The 19,395-nt window shown below is 40.3% G+C and overlaps 1 protein-coding gene across 4 annotated transcripts in view; it reads right to left on the bottom strand.

Annotated features, from left to right (window-relative positions):
• iars1 (isoleucyl-tRNA synthetase 1) overlaps nucleotides 1-19,395 on the bottom strand; it is a 180,739-nt gene that overhangs the window by 99,584 nt on the left and 61,760 nt on the right. For all 4 annotated transcript variants that reach the window (XM_067998627.1, XM_067998629.1, XM_067998630.1 and 1 more), the window contains exon 14: nucleotides 9,725-9,851. In XM_067998627.1, the coding sequence (XP_067854728.1) occupies nucleotides 9,725-9,851 (127 nt within the window). The remainder of the gene's footprint in view (nucleotides 1-9,724; nucleotides 9,852-19,395) is intronic.

Below are 19,395 nucleotides of genomic sequence, written 5' to 3'. Positions count from 1 at the left end.
GCCCAATGAGGAAGGAGGCATTGCTGGATCTAGTTCTGGGGAATAAGGTGGGTCAAGTGGAGCAAGTGTCAGTGGGGGAACATTTAGGGAACAGTGATCATAGTATCATAAGGTTTCGATTAGCTATAGAAAAAGACAAGGAGCAATCTAGAGCAAAAATACTCAATTGGAGGAAGGCCAATTTCAGAGGGATGAGAACAGATCTGGCCCGGGTAAATTGGAATCAAAGATTGGCAGGCAAAACTGTAATTGAACAATGGGCGGCCTTTGAAGAACTGATGGTTCAAGTACAGTGTAGGTACATTCTCACGAGGGGCAAAGTCAGGGCAACCAAAGCCAGAGCTCCCTGGATGACAAAAGAGATAGAGAGTAAGAAGAAGCAGAAAAAAGTGGCCTATGACAGATGTCAGGTTGATAACACAAGTGAGAACCAGGCAGAATATAGAAAGTTCAAAGGGAAGTGAAAAAGGAAATAAGAGGGGCAAAGAGAGAGTATAAGAATAGACTGGCGGCCAACATAAAAGGGAATCCAAAGTCTTAATAGGCACCATAAACTGTAAACGGGTAGTAAGAGGAGGGGCGGGACCAATTACTGACCAAAAAGGAGATCTACGCATGGAGGCAGAGGGCATGGCTGAGGTACTAAATGAGTACTTCGCATCTGTCTTTACCAAGGAAGAAGATGCTGCCAAAGTCACTGTACAAGAGGTAGTTAAGATACTGGATGGGCCAAAAATTGATAAACAGTAGGTACTAGAAAGGCGAGCTGTACTTAAAGTAGATAAGTCAGCCGGTCCTGATGGGATGCATCCTAGGGTGCTGAGGGAAGTAAGGGTGGAAATTGCAGAGGTAAGTGGCCATAATCTTCCAATCATCCTTAGATATGGGAGTGGTGCCAGAGGACTGGAGAATTACAAATGTTACACCCTTGTTCAAAAAAAGGTGCAAGGATAAACCCAGGCAAGTCAGTTTAACCTCGGTGGTGGGGAAACTTTTAGAAATAATAATCCGGGATAGAATTAGCAGTCACTTGGACAAGTGTGGATTAATTAAGGAAAACCAGCATGGATTTGTTGAAGGCAAATAGTGTTTAACTAACTTGATTGAGTTTTTTGATGAGGTAACAGAGAGGATCAATGAGGGCAATGCGGTTGACGTGGTATATATGAACTTCCAAAAGGCGTTCGATAAAGTGCCACATAATGGGCTTGTCATCAAAGTTGAAGCCCATGAAATAAAAGGGGCAGTGGCAGCATGGATACAAAATTGGCTAAGTGACAGGAAGCAGAGAGTACTGATGAACGGTTGTTTTTCGGACTGGAGAGGGGTATACAGTGGTGTTCCCCAGGGGTCGGTACTAGGACCACTGCTTTTCTTGACATATATTAATGACTTGGATGTACAGGGCACAATTTCCAAATCTGGAGATGACACAAAACTTGGAAGTGTAGTGAACTGTGAGGAGGATGGTGATAGACTTCAAGACATAGACAGGCTGATGGAATGGGTAGACACGTGGCAGATGAAATTTAACACAGAAAAGTGCAAAGTGATACATTTTGGTAGGAAGAACGAGGAGCTGCAATATAAACTGAAGGGTACAATTCTAAAAGGGGTGCAGGAACAGAGATTTCTGGGGATAAATGTGCACAAATCTTTGAAGGTGGCAGGCCAGGTTGAGAAAGTGGTTAAAAAAGCACACGGGATCATCGACTTTATAAACTGAGGCATTGAGTACAAAAGAAAGTTATGATAAACCTTTATAAAACATTGGTTCAGCCGCAACTGGAGTAGTGTGTCCAGTTCTGGGCACCGCTCTTTCGGAAGGATGTGAAGGCCTTAGAGAGGGTGCAGAAGAGATTTACTGGAATGGTTCCAGGGATGAAAGACTTCAGTTACTTGGATAGACTGGAGAAGCTGGGGTTGTTCTCCTTAGAGCAGAGAAGGTTGAGAGGCGATTTAGTGGAGGTGTTCAAAATCATGAAGAGTCTAGACAGAGTAGATAGAGAGAAACTGTTCCCAGTTGTGGAAGGGTCAAGAACCAAAGGACATAGATTTAAGGCGACTGGCAAAAGAACCAAAGGTGACATGAGGAAAACTTTTTTTTTTTTTTAAACACAGTGAGTGGTTAAGATCTGGAATACACTGCGTGAGGGGTGGTGGAGACAGATTCAATTGTGGCTTTCAAAAGGAAATTGGATAAGTACTTGAAGGGAAAAATTTGCAGGGCTATGGGGAAAGGGCGAGGTAGTGGGACTAGCTGGATTGCTCTTGGAGAGCCGACATGGACTCGACAGGGCGAATGGCCTCCTTCCGTGTTACGATTCTAACTGACTTATTCGGAAAATAGAAGCACATGGGATTAAAAGGGACGGTGGTAACTTGGGTACGTAATTGGCTAAGGAATAGGAGGCAGAGAGTAGTGGTGAACAGATGTTTTTCTGACCAGAGGGAAGTATGCAGTTGGGTCTCCCAAGGGTCGGTATTAGGACCATTGCTTTTCTTGTTACATATGAATGATCTGGACTTGGGTATAGGGAGTACAATTTCGAAATTTGCGGATGATACAAAACTTGGCAACGTAGTAAGTAGTGAGCAGGATAGTAGCAAGCTTCAGGAGTACAAAGACAGACTGGTGAAATGGGCAGACACATGGCAGATGCAATTTAATGCAGTTAAATGTGAAGTGATGCACTCTGGGAGGAACAACATGGAGAGGCAGTATAATCTAAATTATACTATTTTGAGTGGAGTGCAAGAGCAGAGGGACCTGGGGATGCATGTTCACAAACCTTTGAAGGTGGCAGGGCAAATTGATACGGTGATTAAGAAAGCATATGGGATACTTGGCTTTATAAATAGGGGCACTGAATACAAGAACAAGGGAGTCATGCTAAACTGTTATATTCACTGGTTCGGCCTCAGCTGGAGTATGGTGTACAATTCTGGGCACCACACCTTAGGAAGGATGCCTAAGGCCTTGGAGAGGGTAAAGAGGAGGTTTACCAGGAATGAGGGACTTCAGTAATGTGGAGAGATTGGAGAAGCTGGGATTGTTCTCCTTAGAGCAGAGAAGGTTAAGTGGAAACCTAATTCAAAATTATGAGGGGTTTTGATAGAGCAAGGAGGAAGAAACTGTTTCCTCTGGCAAGTTGGTTGGTAACCAGGGGTCACAGATTTAAAATAATTGGCAGAAGAACTAGAGTGGAAATGAGGAGAAATCTTTTTACACGGGTTAAGGTCTGGAATGCATTACCTGAAAGAGTGATGGAAGCAAATTCCACAGGATCTTTCAAAAGGCATTTCAACACGTACTTGAAGAGGTCTAATTTGCACAGTTATGGGACTAAATTGGACAGCTCTTTCAAAGAGCCAGCACAGGCACGACAGGCCGAATGGCCTCCTTCTATGCTGTAAGATTCCGTGATTCCATGTGGTTCTGGAATTTGTTTTTCATTACCTGCAGAAACCATCAGCATATTTGGGAGTCTATAAACCAAACTAATAAGAAATGAACATAGAGTTTCTGTTTGCTTTATTATGGAGGGCTCATTCCACTATTTTACATGAGCAGAAAACTCAAGTGCAGGTTGGCAACAGCCAATGCTCAAGGACCCAAATATACACTGATGTACTGGTGGAATTTAACCATTTAGGTAAAACCACGCAGCTTACCACCATGGCACACTAACAAGAATCCCAGCCCCCAATAACAGCTACGCTGTCCCACGTCCCATCAATGAACCAGACTGGGCGATCAATCATTAATAGTGCCCTGGAGTACTGTGGACTTGCAAGGCTCTAGTATCGGATTACTGAGTCTGCCACAAATGAGTGATTTTGTTCCAATCTACCATCGCCAAGCATTTGCGTTATGACACTTAAGGCTGCTGAATAGCAGCTGCAATTAATTTAAAAATATCAACGTTTTGTTTTAATCTCCAAGAGTACTCTTTTCACCAATTTTTAATAAATGCTCTCAGATATGAAGCCCACATCAAGCATGTAACTTTAACCATTCCACCTGTTGATTAAAACTGTGATTTGGTGCCCAATCATATTTTTGAGATATTTGCCTTTCTATGGGTGGGAGGAGGGGTAAGGGAAAAGGAGGAAAAGAAAACACGATGACAAGAGACAGCTTCACCAGCTAAATTGCGGAAAGCATGAAAGAGGTTTTTTTGCTGTGGACTTCTGACTACAGGAATTTAGCATAAGGCTGCTCAACATTTTTTTTTAAGAATTTTTACAGCCACAGAAAGAATTTCATCACATCTCTCTGGGCTGGATTCCAACATTAAAAGGCCAATATTCTAATCCACTGTGCTACTTTGTTCCCTTTTCTAGATTTCAATTAATAACATGCAACAGTGGTAAATTTACAGAAAATTAATATTGAAGAAAAAGTCAATTTGAAAAAGTGTCAGCATTCAAAAGTCATACAGTGTCATTGTCAAAGATGAAATTAGATTCTTAGTGCTCAACAGATCAAAATTTGATATAAAAGGGTACAAAAACTAACCACATGTAGCATTTGACAGACAAAAAGTCAACGATCAATGTCAAAACAGCTACTTAACATCTGACATTAGAATATGTCAACTGTCATAATTCGGAGAACAAAACAGTAGCTTCAAAAGTACTTAGATGTATATAATTAGTGGAAGGTGTTTAAAGATGTTCGGATGAGCTAATACAGTTAAACCTTATATCAAACTGATCAGAATTTGGAATATCACATTCAATCTGCACTTTTACACTGACTTAGAGTACGAAGTGGGTCAGAGATTTCAATAGCTTCAAATAGAAGGTGGGTTATGACACTTATGAAAAACAAGAAGCAAATCGCAAATGTACTCCCGTTCAATGAAAGACAAATGTCAATAAAATGATAATTATATAATTTGGTAACGCTGAGAAGTGGTGTAGCATATTATTGTACTTAAGTACTGCACCACAGTAAATCCATGCCTACAATTCCGTCATATGGCAATGCTGAGTGTAGCCAGGCCATCAAGAGGCATTATTAGTGGAACCTTTGTGCTTCCTTGAGAGAAGGAAAGTGCAGAAGAAACTATAAGTTAATAAAAGGATATAAGAGGAAAACTGTTTAAAGCAGCATTTTGAACGCACGCAGAGTGGCTATTTATTGAAAAGACAGGCAGGATTGCATTGAGTTTTCTGGTTCAGTAGAGCTAAATTCCATGATTTTAATTATTATTAATTTCACAATAATGTTAGCATGTCAAAAACTGAATGTAGTGTATTTTCATGTTGTATTAAATTAGTTCATTAAGATTTTGTTATGCTTTTGTAAAATGATTTTAAAAATTGTAATTATGCCTGTTATTTACTTGATGGGGCACAAATTATAAATTTTCAGTCAAATTTGTATTTTATAAGAACACACCCACACAAACTGAACCAGTAGCCTTGAACTATAATCAAAGAATGGTAGATTATGTAAAATTAACAATTATGAATTTACTATAGTTTCCACTGGATGAAGAAAGTAAGACAGTACATTTATATAGTGCCTTTTACAGCCTCAGGATTTCCCAAAATGTTTCATAGTCAATGTGTAGCCACTGTTGATATGTAGGCAAATGGGGCACCCAATCTGCACACAGCAACATCCCAATTACAACCAAGTAATCTGTTTGTCAGTGGGGTGATTGAAGGATTAAAAACCGGGAGGTCTCCCCTCCTTTTCCTTGAATAATGCCATGGAATCTTTGAAGTCCACATGAACAGGCAGACGAGTTGAATGTACCATTAAAAAGACAGCACCTTCTACAATGCAGCACTTCTTCAGGACTGCATTGGTATCAACCTAGAGTATGTGCTCAAATCTTGGAGTGGGCATGAACCCGGGAGCGAAAAGGGGCCGGGAGCGAGGGGATAGATGCCCCTATTATTAAAAAAAAATTCTGACTCACTATGAGCAACAACACCGGATATCCATTAGTATATGATATCCATTCACAATCAACTAGCGTCCAATTCTCAGATCATCTATTCTTCAAATGGTGTTAAGAGTTGCAGCATCTCTCGCACTTGGACAAGATGGAAGAAAAAGCTGTTTGTTGCTATTATGAACATTCCTCTTTAGTCCCTCTTGAGCTGCAAATATGCTATCCTGCATGTTCTTCCTCATCTCTTCATGTTCAGTGCTGAAATCAAGAGTTTTCACACTTTCTCATTCTCTCATTCTTTCCCAGCTTCAAAACTTACCTCCACGATTCTATTCTTTGTTTGGCATCACCTTACTACTATTTCTCCATTCATCTCATTTGCACTGTTAAAAAAAAATGCTCTTGTGCTGGCTATTCCAATCATGAATCTCACTATATTCATAGCTAAATTGCCTTTATGCTCAGAACACCACAGGACTGTATGTCTCATACTGGTGAAGTGTCCATCTTTCAAGAAGGATTTTTTTTTAAAGTCCAAATAGAGAAACCTAGCTTATTCCATAAAAATGTCTTGTAAGCCAAAATGAAGCAGCAGTACAACAGAGAAGTTAGTGGTCTGAAACACCCCACCAACCAGGCAAAAAAAAAAGCATGACGGTGGAAATGGGAACACTGAGGAAAAATTAAGAAGTAGGTTGAGCTCCCAAATGGCCAGTAAATACAATCCCTGGCAGTATACTGACCTATACAGTCTAGGAATGTCGCAGGCTAATCTTCAGTTTCATTGCCAAGTTACCTGATCTCTGATGGGACAACAGAGAGAAATTATTAGCCGAAGTGCCCCTAGGTTGGAAGACAGTAAAAGAAGTGGGGGGGATGGGGTGGAAATCAGGTAGAGTCTCATCCCAGATATCTAGCATCAGCTTGGCTCAGTGGAAGCACTTTCTCTTGAGTCAGAAGTTAATGGGTTCAAGCACATAATCGAGGCTGACACTCAAGTGCAATATTGAGGGAATGCTGCATTGCTGGAGATACTACCTTTGAGATGAAATGTTAAACCAAGGCCTAGTCAGGTGGACATAAAAGATCCCATTGCACTATTAGAAGAGCAAGGGGTTGTCCCAGTGTTTCCCAACATTTAACCCTAATGCAACACCAAAAATGCTTGAACAGATTCAATTAAGACACAGCTGTTTGTACGACCTTCCTGTGTGTAAATTGTCTGCTGCATTGCCTGCATAACGACAGTGACTACACTACAAAAGTAATTCACTGGCTGTGAAGCACTTTGAGATATACTGAAGACATGAAAAGTGGTATATAAATGCAAGATAAGTGCATGAGGGAGAAAGGAGTGTTGATAGGGTGAGATGAAGTAAGGTGAGAGGAGACTCATGTGGAGCATAAACATTGACATAGGCCTGTTGGGCCGAATGGCCTGTTTCTGGACTGAACATTGTATGTTATTCTATTCCATTCAGGAAATCTGACATTGTTGATCTCCCAAGGTGGGGTGGGGGGAGGAAAAAGAGAGCGTGTGTAGAGAAAAAGATGGGAAAAAATTCAACAGTAAATTAAGCTAAACACAAATTAAGGCGTTCAGGCTGCAGCAAACCAAGAGGTTTTGTTTATCAACACAACCATACATTATTTGTGTGAAAAAATATATTGTATACACTGGGAAATTAGAGTGAGAAAACATAAGTTTTCAACTTGAAGTCTGTGTAGTTCAAGACTATCATCATGCACTTTGTAACTGATAGCCCATTTATATTGCCTTCTGATGCAGATGGAACTGTGATGATTCTGGTTTTGTCCCAGATTGAACATCAATGATTACAGACCTGGAAGAATGCGCTCTGCGGACAGCCCACATTGTTTATACTTTTTTTTAAAAAAAGAGCACATACCAGCAATAGGAGGCATTTCAGTCTTATTTTTTTCCCTACAAGTACTCTGTGGTCTCTAATGATGCTGTCATTGGGAACCTTCAAGGAAATTTAAAAGGACTGAAGCTTCATTTTTTAAAAAACTGTTCAGCAAATCCTTCAACATAATTTGCAGTAAAAGGTCACTTCATCAAAATGACACATGACTGTTCTACCTCTTTCCTTCCCTCAAGATGAAAAATGTGTTCCTTTAGGATGACTTGGTATTTCAATATACAAAGCCTTACATTTTTTTGCAAAATAAACAAATTCAACTAAATTTAAATTCTCAGGTCAACAAAGTTTACCACAGCAAAAGAACTGCCCTTTCTTTTATGAATCAGGCTGTAAAATGATAATATAGCTACAGATGTTTCAAAATATACAGAATTAAATCTGGAACCTCTTAAAATATACTACAATGGGCATGTTTCCAAAAACTGAGAATTTTCCGACAACCAGAATGCCTTCCAGTTTCCTGTGTATAGATTTTAAGATAAGAACATTTAAAGATGTTTATCACAAACACAGCATTTTGTACCTCAAGTTGCGTATATTTGGTTATGCAATAAGAAGATTCTGCAGGCTTCAATGCTAAAATAGATTCAAAACTTCCAGTTTAGGTAACACTACCGAAGTAGAATTTGCCAGAATTTTGTGTAAATCATTTGTTTGGAAGTTCAGCTTCATAAAAGATGATGCTTTAATGTGGATGAAATATCTGCAGGACTTATGCCGATCAGAAAAGGTATCACATAGGTTATGCCTACAGTGAGAAAACATCAAGCTGTCTGAACTATGTGTGTCTCCCAGGAGAAGGGGGGTGGGAGAGGGGTAGAAAGTGGCTGGTCATGATGCTTCAGCCATCATGAGTGTGGGGCAGGCATGATGGACCAGCTGGTCTTTCCCTACCCACCATTTTTGTATGTTTTATATGAACACTTCTACATAGCCTCCAACTTCCAATGGATGCCTCCATTTCTAGTCCTCAACCCAATCACACATGGTAGCGTGACACAAGTATGATCCATTCATTCCATTGAGTTCTCAATCTTGGGTCCACTGTTGTGGGAAGGCACCAAGCAGAGACCAGAAACCTCTCCCCAAGGGTGGAAAGACACTCCGGGATTGTCATCCTAAAGTCCTGTTCATATGCCACCAGCCAATTCATAGTGGCACTGGTGGAGCAAATCACCCATACATCTGCAGTCAGTATATGCTCTGGGAAACCAAGAAGAATGTAAACCAATTCGGACAAGTAAATAAAACCAACATTTTAAATATTAATTAAAATATAGTTATTGAAAGCCATAAACTGCAAGACATGTTAAAATCATATTTCAACATAAAAGGACTTTTTGAGGCAATTTATCCCCATTTTATTCTCAATATTGGTACTGCCAGGTCAAGTACCTCTTGTCACTAGTAGGATAGGCAGGCAACCTCCTCTCAGACTGCCATCCATACCACTCTATCAGCAGCCAGGTGGCAACGTGAAAGCTGCATGATGAGGACTCCCCTGTCCACTTCACTCCCTTTTATGAGGCGATGCCCCAGTTCCTGTTGCCACATTGTTTCCTAGGTTGGCTCAGATTAGCAATTGACTGGGGTGGGGGGAAAAGGGAGGATGGAAATCAAATTGGTCTGTTATCCCATTCTGCAGTGCTTGCATACAGCATTCATGTACAGTACCATCAAAATGGAATTCCAGTCTTGACATGATGGTAAGAAACTTTAAATTCAAAAATCTCAATCTCTAGCACATCATTTCCTTTAAACAAAGTAGCTTAGAACCATTTGAAGGTTTCTGGGAAGCTGAATTACTTTTTTTTTCCCCTTCATGCACAATATCTGGTTATTGTAGTTCACTTCAACACTTACCTCTTCAAAGTCTTCACTAACCCATAATGGGATGGGAGTCCCCCAGTATCTGTTCCGTGAAATGGCCCAATCACGTGCGTCCTTCAACCAATTTCCAAACCTCTTTTCTCTGATGAATTCTGGTACCCTGTGTAAGGAATTAGTGAGTGAGTTAAATGATTCAATTAGGATAAATAAAAGCACTACTTTGTGTTATTTTGGCTTTTATTAAATTACCTTCAATATTTTCTATAATTTGTCGTTGAATAAACTTGTATTGACAGCCTTGCCTCTAAATCAGAAGGTCATAGGTTCCTGCCCCATTTCAGAGACTTGAGCACACAAGGGCCCGGAATTCACTGCAATGGAGATATTGGCAACAAACGCCACGAGTTAGATTGTTGTGCTCCCCAAACCTCCAGTGGCGAATTTACACCACAATTTGCTGGAAAAATAAATAGAATATGCCGCAGCGAGCAGCACAGCGGGTCAGGAGTTGCGCAGCCAAAGGCTGCAGTAAAAACTCAGTGCGATGCGATGTGATGTTAACCGAGCCCAGAAGTGTTTAAAATAGATGTTTGAAGGTTGAACTGATGGGCACAAATTCAAATTATAGACAGCTGATTCACCTTAAAAGACATTTTTAAAAAATTGTCTGGATAGTTCATTAGGTGGAACAGTGACCACCCCCTTCACATTGAGGTTGTACAAACATCACAGAAACCAGAGGCTTTTAGTCTTCCAATTGCTCAAGCAGTCTGTAATCCTGGTGCTACTTCTTATTGACTACTTGGATTTTAATAAGGTGTAAATAGGCACATTGTGATCACCAACAACCACATTCACAATGCATAGGATTAACAATCCAAGTTGCACTAAAGGTCACATTCGGATGGCAGTTTAAGGCAACCAGCTACCGCCAAATATATATAATTTCTGTTGCTTTGCATCAGTGACCAAAAGACACTGTCAGAACTGCACCAATCAACAATTTAAAAAAGCACCTAATGAGGGCAACACAATTATTTCTTAATTTAAAACAGTAAACTATGATTCCCATGATTGCTCCAAATATATTGAGCCCTCCAGCACCATTCTGCAATGGTCTCCGTGACTGTGGCGATCACCGTGGCGTTAATTCAGCAAACTCAATCTGGCCATTGATTTTAATTGAGACAGTGTTAATTGTATATAAATGAATTGCATCAATTGATGGAATGATTATGTTCAGGTGCATGAGCAATTAAGAAATCTCTGGCTCCCATATATAAGGGATTAGGCTTGGGGAGAGGGTGTGGGCTTGTGTGAGGGATGCATTGGGTGTAATGTGGATCCCAGCAAATAAAGTTTATAAACAACTAAAAAGTATTCAGTCTTTCACTGTCTGGCTATCCAGTTCTAACAGGCGGGGCTACGATAATTAGCTGTTCAACTTTCTCAGTGAGGGTTTCTGTAGAGCAGCACAAAAGTTCCATCAAATTATGGTGTCACGTACGTAATGGTGTAAGTCACTCACGCCATAATTTCCTGGAATTTCTGCATGATAATAATGGCATATGCCATAATGGCGCAAATTCAGGCCATATCTAGATTGACAATTCAGTGCAGTTCTGAGGGAGTGCTGCATTGTCAGAGGTGCCGTTTTTCAGATAATATGTTAAACTGTACGGACTGTTCCCAAGGACACACACCGAGAAAAACATCAACTGCTGCTGGAAGACCATCAACTCAGTGAAAGATGCCCTTTGGTCTGCCCAAAATTTGCTGGTCTTCCAGTGCAAGGAGCTGTCCTCGACCAAGTATTGCAGACTGGCACATTCCAAGGGCCAGGACTACGTGCTGAGGGACGCACTGAAGCATGGTGCGGCTGCCGCAAAGGCTCTATGGGGAAAGGCCACAGTTCAGGGCCCTCCCGCCATTGTATACCGAGGGGCTGGGATCCGAGAAAAAACCTCCTCGAGCTGAATGTGTAATGGCAGCAATGAATGTAATGTAGTATACCTATAATCGGTCATCTGTACTAACTGTAATGCAATGAGGCACCCTTGGATGTCATGAACTGCATGTACTATGTATGACGTGTAACTGTATTGTTTGAATCATGATATTTGAACTGTACTGTATGTATCTTGCAAAATGTATGACCTTATTTTTTTTGATCTGTGATTTGAATTGTATTGTATGTATCTTTACAAATGTTATGAATAAAGTATATTTTTGAAACAAAAATGTTAAACTAAGGCCGTCTGCCCTCTCAGGTGGACGTAAAAGATCACGTGACACTTTACGAAGAAGCGAGGGGAGTTCTCCCTGTGGATAATATTTATACCTTAGCAACACCACAAACACAGATTATCTGGTCACTTATCTCATCGCTGTTTCTGGGACCTTGCTGTGTGCAAAGTGGCAGCTGTGTTTCATTACAAAACAACAATGGCTACACTTCAAAAGTACTTAATTGGCTGTGAAAGTTCTTTCTTTTCTTCCAATTTCTGTAATGGCTTCATTTCAAAATACTACTGGTTCAATGCTTTTAGTCAGGTTCTTTAGTGCTCCATGAAGAGGCACTGAAATTTAGCACCCACCACAGAATTTCTCCCCAGCCATGATTTCCTTTCCTAGTTTTCTCCACTAACTGTGTTGAAATGAATGCTTGCTGTTCTGATTCCAAGTTTTCTAATCTCTATTGATATGCAGCTCCTTAAATCACATGTATTTCACACCTTGCACAACTCACTTGAGGTCTGTAAAGTGTGAGGTGCAGATGGATTGTGTAATCCCCAATAATCTCAGTTCTTTCATCAATGTGTCTTTCTGGAGCTTGGAGTCCAGGTTAGAAGTAAATGTGCATGGAGTGAACGGATACTTAAATTGGAAATCAACCATTACAAAATTGATGTCAATTGATACCATTCGGATTAAGAACACTAGGTACTTGTTATCTAATGTTTGACATTTAGCTACCATTTAAAACCGGCAAAGCGAAAATCAGGTGAGATGGTTTTAGTGTTAAATGGCAGCTCTTACTGTAAACAACTAATTAAGATATGGGTATTCAGGCTAAGTATAGCCTCTAGAAAAAAGGCTGAGGGGTGACTAGGTCGAGGTCTTTAAGATAATGATAGGGTAGACGTGCAGAAAATGTTTCCACTTGTGGGGGGAGTCCAAAACAAGAGTTCATAAATATAAAATAGTCGCTAATAAATCCAATAGGGAATTCAGGAGAAACTTCTTTACCCAAAGAGTGGTAACAATATGGAACACGGTACCACAAGGAGTAGTTCAGGCAAATAGCATAGACACATTTAAGGGGAAGCTAGATAAGCATATGAGGGAGAAAGGAATCGAAGGGTATCCTGATACAGTTAGATGAAGTAGGGAGGGGGAGGATCGTGTGGCGCATAAACACCAGCATAGACCAGTTGGGCTGAATGGCCTGCCTGTGCTGTAGTTTTGATGTCAGCATAAGTAAATTGCTTCTGAAGGGTTTAAAATGCACATTTCTTCTGAGCAAAAGTCACTAATTTAGCACTATTTTTAGATAGCATTTAAAAAATATTATATTGAGATTGAGATGTGACCAAATCCTCAACAGACTTGCTGCAGAACCTCAGTTCTGATGAAAGATCATCAACCTGAAACATTAACTGTTTCTCTCTCCAAGATGCTGCCTGACTTGGAGAGTTTCCAGCATTTTCTGCTTTTATTTCAGATTTCCAGCATCCGCAGTACTTTGCTTTTGCTGCAGAATCTACTGCCATGTTGTAGAATTTGTTTGGGGTGTTGCAGAAATTGGCCAACTATGCTGTATAATTCTAGAGGCCCTGCTTTTAGACAGGTTCCATGTCAATTGTTTTTCCCCTAGTTTAAAATAGGAAAATAAGGGCTAAGGACAGCTACAAAAACATTGCTCTTTGAAATGCAAGTACTTTAGTTTTTGGACTTCAGTATTTCATTTCCATTCTGAATTTCTACCATCAAATAATGATAAAAGAAAATTACTACAAAAGGTAACCGTACAATATTGATTTTTAAAAAATGAAAATGTTATTGACCGATTGGTTGATCAAACAGCTTGACATCTGCCTATCATTAATTTTGAATGCAGCTGGACGAGCGTTAGGTCATTCGGAGACTTATTCATTTTTAATAGTCCAGGTAAATATTGCAGTGCATGGAAGAGCTTATACGTGCAACCCTCTACTAAACTTTGCCCACAGTATAGTATAGTCAGTGAGTTCTAAGTAATGGACTGAAATTCAATATGAACTTTTCTACTCATTTTATTTCTTTGGCATATTTTATACATACAATTTAAGAAAGATATTTTAGCTGTTGTCCATGTCAAACACAAATGTACATATAGGGAGTCATCAGTATCCAATTCTCACAGGTAATGCTCAACTTGTGTTGAATTACCAACTTCATTCGGCCTACTTTTGATTTCATGTTCCATTTAAGTAGATTAACGTGTGAAATAGCAACTTGGCACTTTTACAATTGCTTGCCTTTTTATCCATCCACATGTCAAATGCAGCTAATTATAGTTCTCAGTGAAGTCAGTCATCTAACTGCTGCAATGATCCTTTGTGAACAATTCAATTTGAGAAAAAGTAATTTTATATTATATCTTCTAAATTAAGATATTAGAGCAAAATGTAAAGGACATGTGACTGCATAGAGCACCAATGAAAATTTTCAGTCTTCAAACTTTTATTCATGGCATAGAATCATTTCATCTATCTTTCACTTTTTTTCCCTCTCAAATATATTATATCCCCTCAGGCTGCACTCATTATGTCCCCTCAGGCAGGCAACTGTGGATATCTCCTCTATAGCCTCTGGCAATGTTGCTCTATAGGTGGAATAAAGTTGAGGAGCAATACTAAAATATGACCCGAGTTATAATCACTGACTATTTTCCTTTCCTTCAGCTTGCATCCACTCAGTGATGCATTTGATGACCAGGCCAAAATTAGCAAATTACTGTCTAGCGTAAATCACAGCCAGAGCTGGTATTTCAGTCTGCATCTAAATCTGACAATGTTCACTGAAACACAAGTACTCTTGGACCTAGTTTTATACACTTGTTTTAACGCCATACATGAATATTTAGAGTAATAAGAAAGTTTGATTTTGTGTTGTAGCCCTACCAATATGATTTCACAACAAAATTCACCTTCTGAATGTCACCATCAGTCATCTCTTTTCAAGGTAGAAAAGCCCCAGCTTATCTGGTCACTCCTCAAAGCTCAATCCCCCTTCTAACACCAAGGATTTGTTTTGGTCAGCCAGATGTCCAAAATGTTCAGAAACCCATCAACTTGATGAACAGACTCCCAAACCAACGTACTACATAATCCATATAGAGTCTTTGTTTGCCTACAATGGATGAAGGCGCTATATAAATGCAAGTTGTTGTTGATGTTGTAAGAAGGATGGCCCAGTTCAGCCACACATTTATAATTGCATCATGTCTCTTCATCAGGAGTTCCTGGTTTATGCTGTTCGCCAAACAAAGGTGCAGCCCTCATCTGCCAAGGGAACAAAGTCAACTTTCCTTGTAAATGATACATTCCACTTACCCAAGTCGAGAGAGTTTAGGTACAGATTGGCGGCAACAGCAGCCAAGGTTTAGGGGCCCCCAAATGTGTACAGGGGTACTGCTGGAGTTTAAATCACCAAAATCCATGCAGCTTACAGTCACAGAATACTGGTTAGCTACCTGCTGCTTGTTCAGCCAGCAACATTTTACCTCAGGATGTTGTAGGAAGAATCTCATCTTCTTATGTCATATCTGCCTTTCTAGGTCTCCTTGAAGAACCAGACGAGCTAGTCAATTATCAACAGGAGCTGGACCTGCCTGGCTTATGGATCAGATTACCAGGTCTGCCATGGAAAGTTGACTTTGTTCCCTTGGCAGATGAGGGCTGAACCTTTGTTTGGCGAACAGCATAAACCAGGAACTCCTGATAAGAGACATGATGCAATTATAAATGTGTGGCTGAACTGGGCCATCCTTCTTACAACATCAACAACAACTTGCATTTATATAGCGCCTTTAACGTAGTAAAACATCCCAAGGCACAGGAGCGTTTTCAAACAAAATTTGACACCGAGCCACATAAGGAGATATTGGGACAGGTGACCAAAAGTTTGGTCAAAGAGGTAGATTTTAGGGAGACAGCAATCTTGGCGTCCTATTTGACCCTGAGATGAGCTACCGACCACATCACCAAGATCGCCTACTTCCACCTCCGCAACATCGCCTGTCTCCACCCCGCCTCAGCTCATCTGCTGCTGAAACCCTCATCTATGCCTTTGTTACCACTAGACTCGACTATTGCAATGCTCTCCTGGCTGGCCTCCCATCTTCCACCCTCCATAAACTTGAACACATCCAAAACTCTGCTGCCCGTATCCTAACTCGCAACAGGTCCCGTCCACCCGTCACGCCTTGCTCGCTGACCTACATTGGCTCCCGGTCCGGGAAAGCCTCGATTTTAGGACTTAAAAGGAAGAGAGGCGGAGAAGTTTAGGGAGGGAATTCCAGACTATAGTCCCAAGGCAGCTGAAGGCATGGCCCCCAATGGTGGAGTGATTAAAATCGCGGATGCACAAGAGGCAAAAATTGGAGGAACGCAGAGATTTTGACGGGTTATAGGGCTGGAGGAGGTTACAGAGATAGGGAGGGGCGGGGCCATGGAGGGATTTGAAAACAAGGATGAGAATTGTAAAACTGAGGTGTTCTGGACCGGGAGCCAATGTAGGTCAGCGAGCACATAGGTGATGGGGGAACAGGACTTGGTGCAAGTTAGGTTATGGGCAGCAGAGTTTTGGATGAGTTCAAGTTTATGGAGGGTGGAAGATGGGAGGCCAGCCAGGAGAGCATTGCAATGGTCGAGTCTAGTGGTAACAAAGGCATGGATGAGGGTTTCAGCAGCAGATGAGCTGAGGCAGGGGCGGAAACAGGCGATGTTGCAGAGGTGGAAGTAGGCGATCTTGGTGATGTGGTCGGTAGCTCATCTCAGGGTCAAATAGGACGTCAAGATTGCTAACGGTCTGGTTCAGCCTCAGACAGTGGCCAGGAAGAGGGATGGAGTCAGTGGCTAGGGAACAGAATTTGTGTAGGGGACCAAAGACAATGGCTTCAGTCTTCCCACTATTTTGTTGGAGGAAATTTTTGCTCATCCACAACTGGATGGCAGACAAGCAATGTGACAAATGAGAGATAGTGGAGGGGTTGAGAGAGGTGGTGATGAGGTAGAGCTGGGTGTCATCAGCGTACACGTGGAACCTGACTGCATGTTTTTGGAGGATGTTCCCGAGAGGCAGCATGTAGATAAGAAATAGATGGGGACCAAGGATAGATCCTTGGGGGACTCCAGAGGTAACGTTGCTCTAAGTGAGCATTCTTTTCAAGGTACCATTGACACGCCAATTGGTGTTTTGGCGAGTCCTTGTGGCTGACGAGTAGAATTAACTTAGGCAGCAAATCAGTTATCTGGTGTAAACCTTTTTTAAAAAAAATTTCTCTATTCAGTCTTAATCTTTCACTAACCCCAAATGCTAACCATCTGCATTACCTAGTACTCCACAAGGATGATGCGCCTCTAAAATCCCAAGTCAAAGACAAGAACTGTCACTCTTTTTAAGATACATTATTTAATTGTAATAACATTTTATACTTCTATCACTCCCATGGTACTTTTTTCCAAAAATAAAATTGAAGAGGGAGGAGAGTTTTTTCTGACATTAATTCCACAAAGTGCAGGACAAATCCAACCTGGCCAATTACCACTTTATCAGCCTATTCTCAATTATCAGCAAAGTGATGGAAGGGGTTGTCAAAAACTCTATCAAGCGGCACTTACTCACTTAAGCCGACTCTACTTAAACAAATTTCTAGCAAGTTCCTTACAACAGAAACAGAAAATTCTGGAGATTTAGAATGCTGAAAGACCTGCTCTATGAGAAAAGACGGGTTAACATTTGGGGTGCAGATCACTAAACCATTAACTGCCTCTTTGTGACAGGAATCAAGATTGCTGGTATTTTTCTCCCCCTCCACCCATCTTGTCGAGTCCTATTAAAAGGAGCTTACTTACCTTCCAGCTACACAGGGGTCTACACCCAAAATATTAACTTTTCTCTTTTCAGAAACTGACTGACCTGCTACACATTTCCAGTATTTTCTGTTTCTACTAAAGATTTCTAGTATTTGCAGCTTTTCTTTACATATCTCAACAGTTTCTTGTATTAGCCCATACCTACTTCAGTTTCCAAAAACACGCCCTTAGTTGAGCCATAACCCAGAAGTTTGTACTAGTCACTTTTTACAAGGCAGCATTAAAATTATAGCTCACTCAAAACTCCCACTTTTGTCTTCTATATGAAGCTGAGAACAAATAGCATTAAATGCTTCCACCTTGTGGTATAAATTCACATCACACAACACTGAACAAAAAGGCTAATGTAAATAAATTCAAACTGCTAACCTGCATAAAGTACTTGCACAGCAACTCTGAGTCCTGAGGCCAAGTAGATTAATTGTACTGCCAATCAAACTCATGCACAAAAGGCAGTGAAGGTGTACCTATCTGGTGATTTGGTTTTATTTAATTATGAAGCCTCAGTGTTATTAATGTTGAGCTACTACAATGACAACAAATTGCATTTATATAGCGCCTTTAACGTAGTAAAACGTCCCAAGATGCTTACGGACAAGTTTTCATAGCAAGTCCAATGAAGTGAGTATTCTGGTGAGTTTCTGTCCCTTTTCACCCACCCAGTCTCACTCTTTGCACTCAACCAAAAGAATGCAAGTGTGAATAAGAAGTTACTGATAATGCCATTCTATCAACAAGAGGCATGTTTTGCAAAGCAGAATTCATTAACCTGTAGGTTTTTTTTGAACTTTCCAGGGACACGGCATTCTGCCACAAGACATCCCCAGCCAAAGAACTTGCCCACATAAGGCAATAACCAAACATCAGACAAGGCTAGAATTGAACAGAACAATGGCTGTACAAGCAAATTTCAGAAGGATAAATTTCAGAAGCATTGCAGGTAAAAAAAAAAACTGATGTTTCAAATACATTGGAAAATTATTTTACATGCAAAATAGAATCTAATGTAATGTTTTTATACGTCATGTCACTATCACACCACATGTTGCTTGCACAGTAATAACTCAAACCACTGGAGGAAAGTGGTAGGTGAATCTAAATTAAAATTTGTATGATAGCTAAACTCCCTTCTTTTAAGTTCCCTTCACTTTTTTGTAAAAAAAAGACTATTTGGTGGTGCTGATGCACAGCAGTGTATTTTACAATCCTTGTATCTAATTAATGTAATAAAACACAACACTAGTTTGAAAATCTGATGTTCGAGTACCACAGTGTTAACACACAATAGGAAAGAAATGTATTTCAGTCACTTCAAATAAAGTATAAAAATAAGATTGTGAAATGAGTATTAGTAACTGCATATTTTTTTTGTATTTAAAAAATACTGGAATATCATCTTTGCTTTCAATAAAGCAACAAAATTGTACAGGATGTAAAAAACAGTACAACCAATTACTTATACTTTCAACTGATATTCATCTAATGCAGCGCTTTGAACAATGAAAGGCTCCTAATAACTTGATAGTATAACAATTGTAAACAATTTTACAACACCAAGTTATA

Source organism: Heptranchias perlo, chromosome 17 (assembly GCF_035084215.1).
Source record: "Heptranchias perlo isolate sHepPer1 chromosome 17, sHepPer1.hap1, whole genome shotgun sequence".
Lineage (NCBI taxonomy): Eukaryota > Metazoa > Chordata > Chondrichthyes > Hexanchiformes > Hexanchidae > Heptranchias > Heptranchias perlo.
This window is presented reverse-complemented; position numbering and strand designations above follow the sequence as displayed.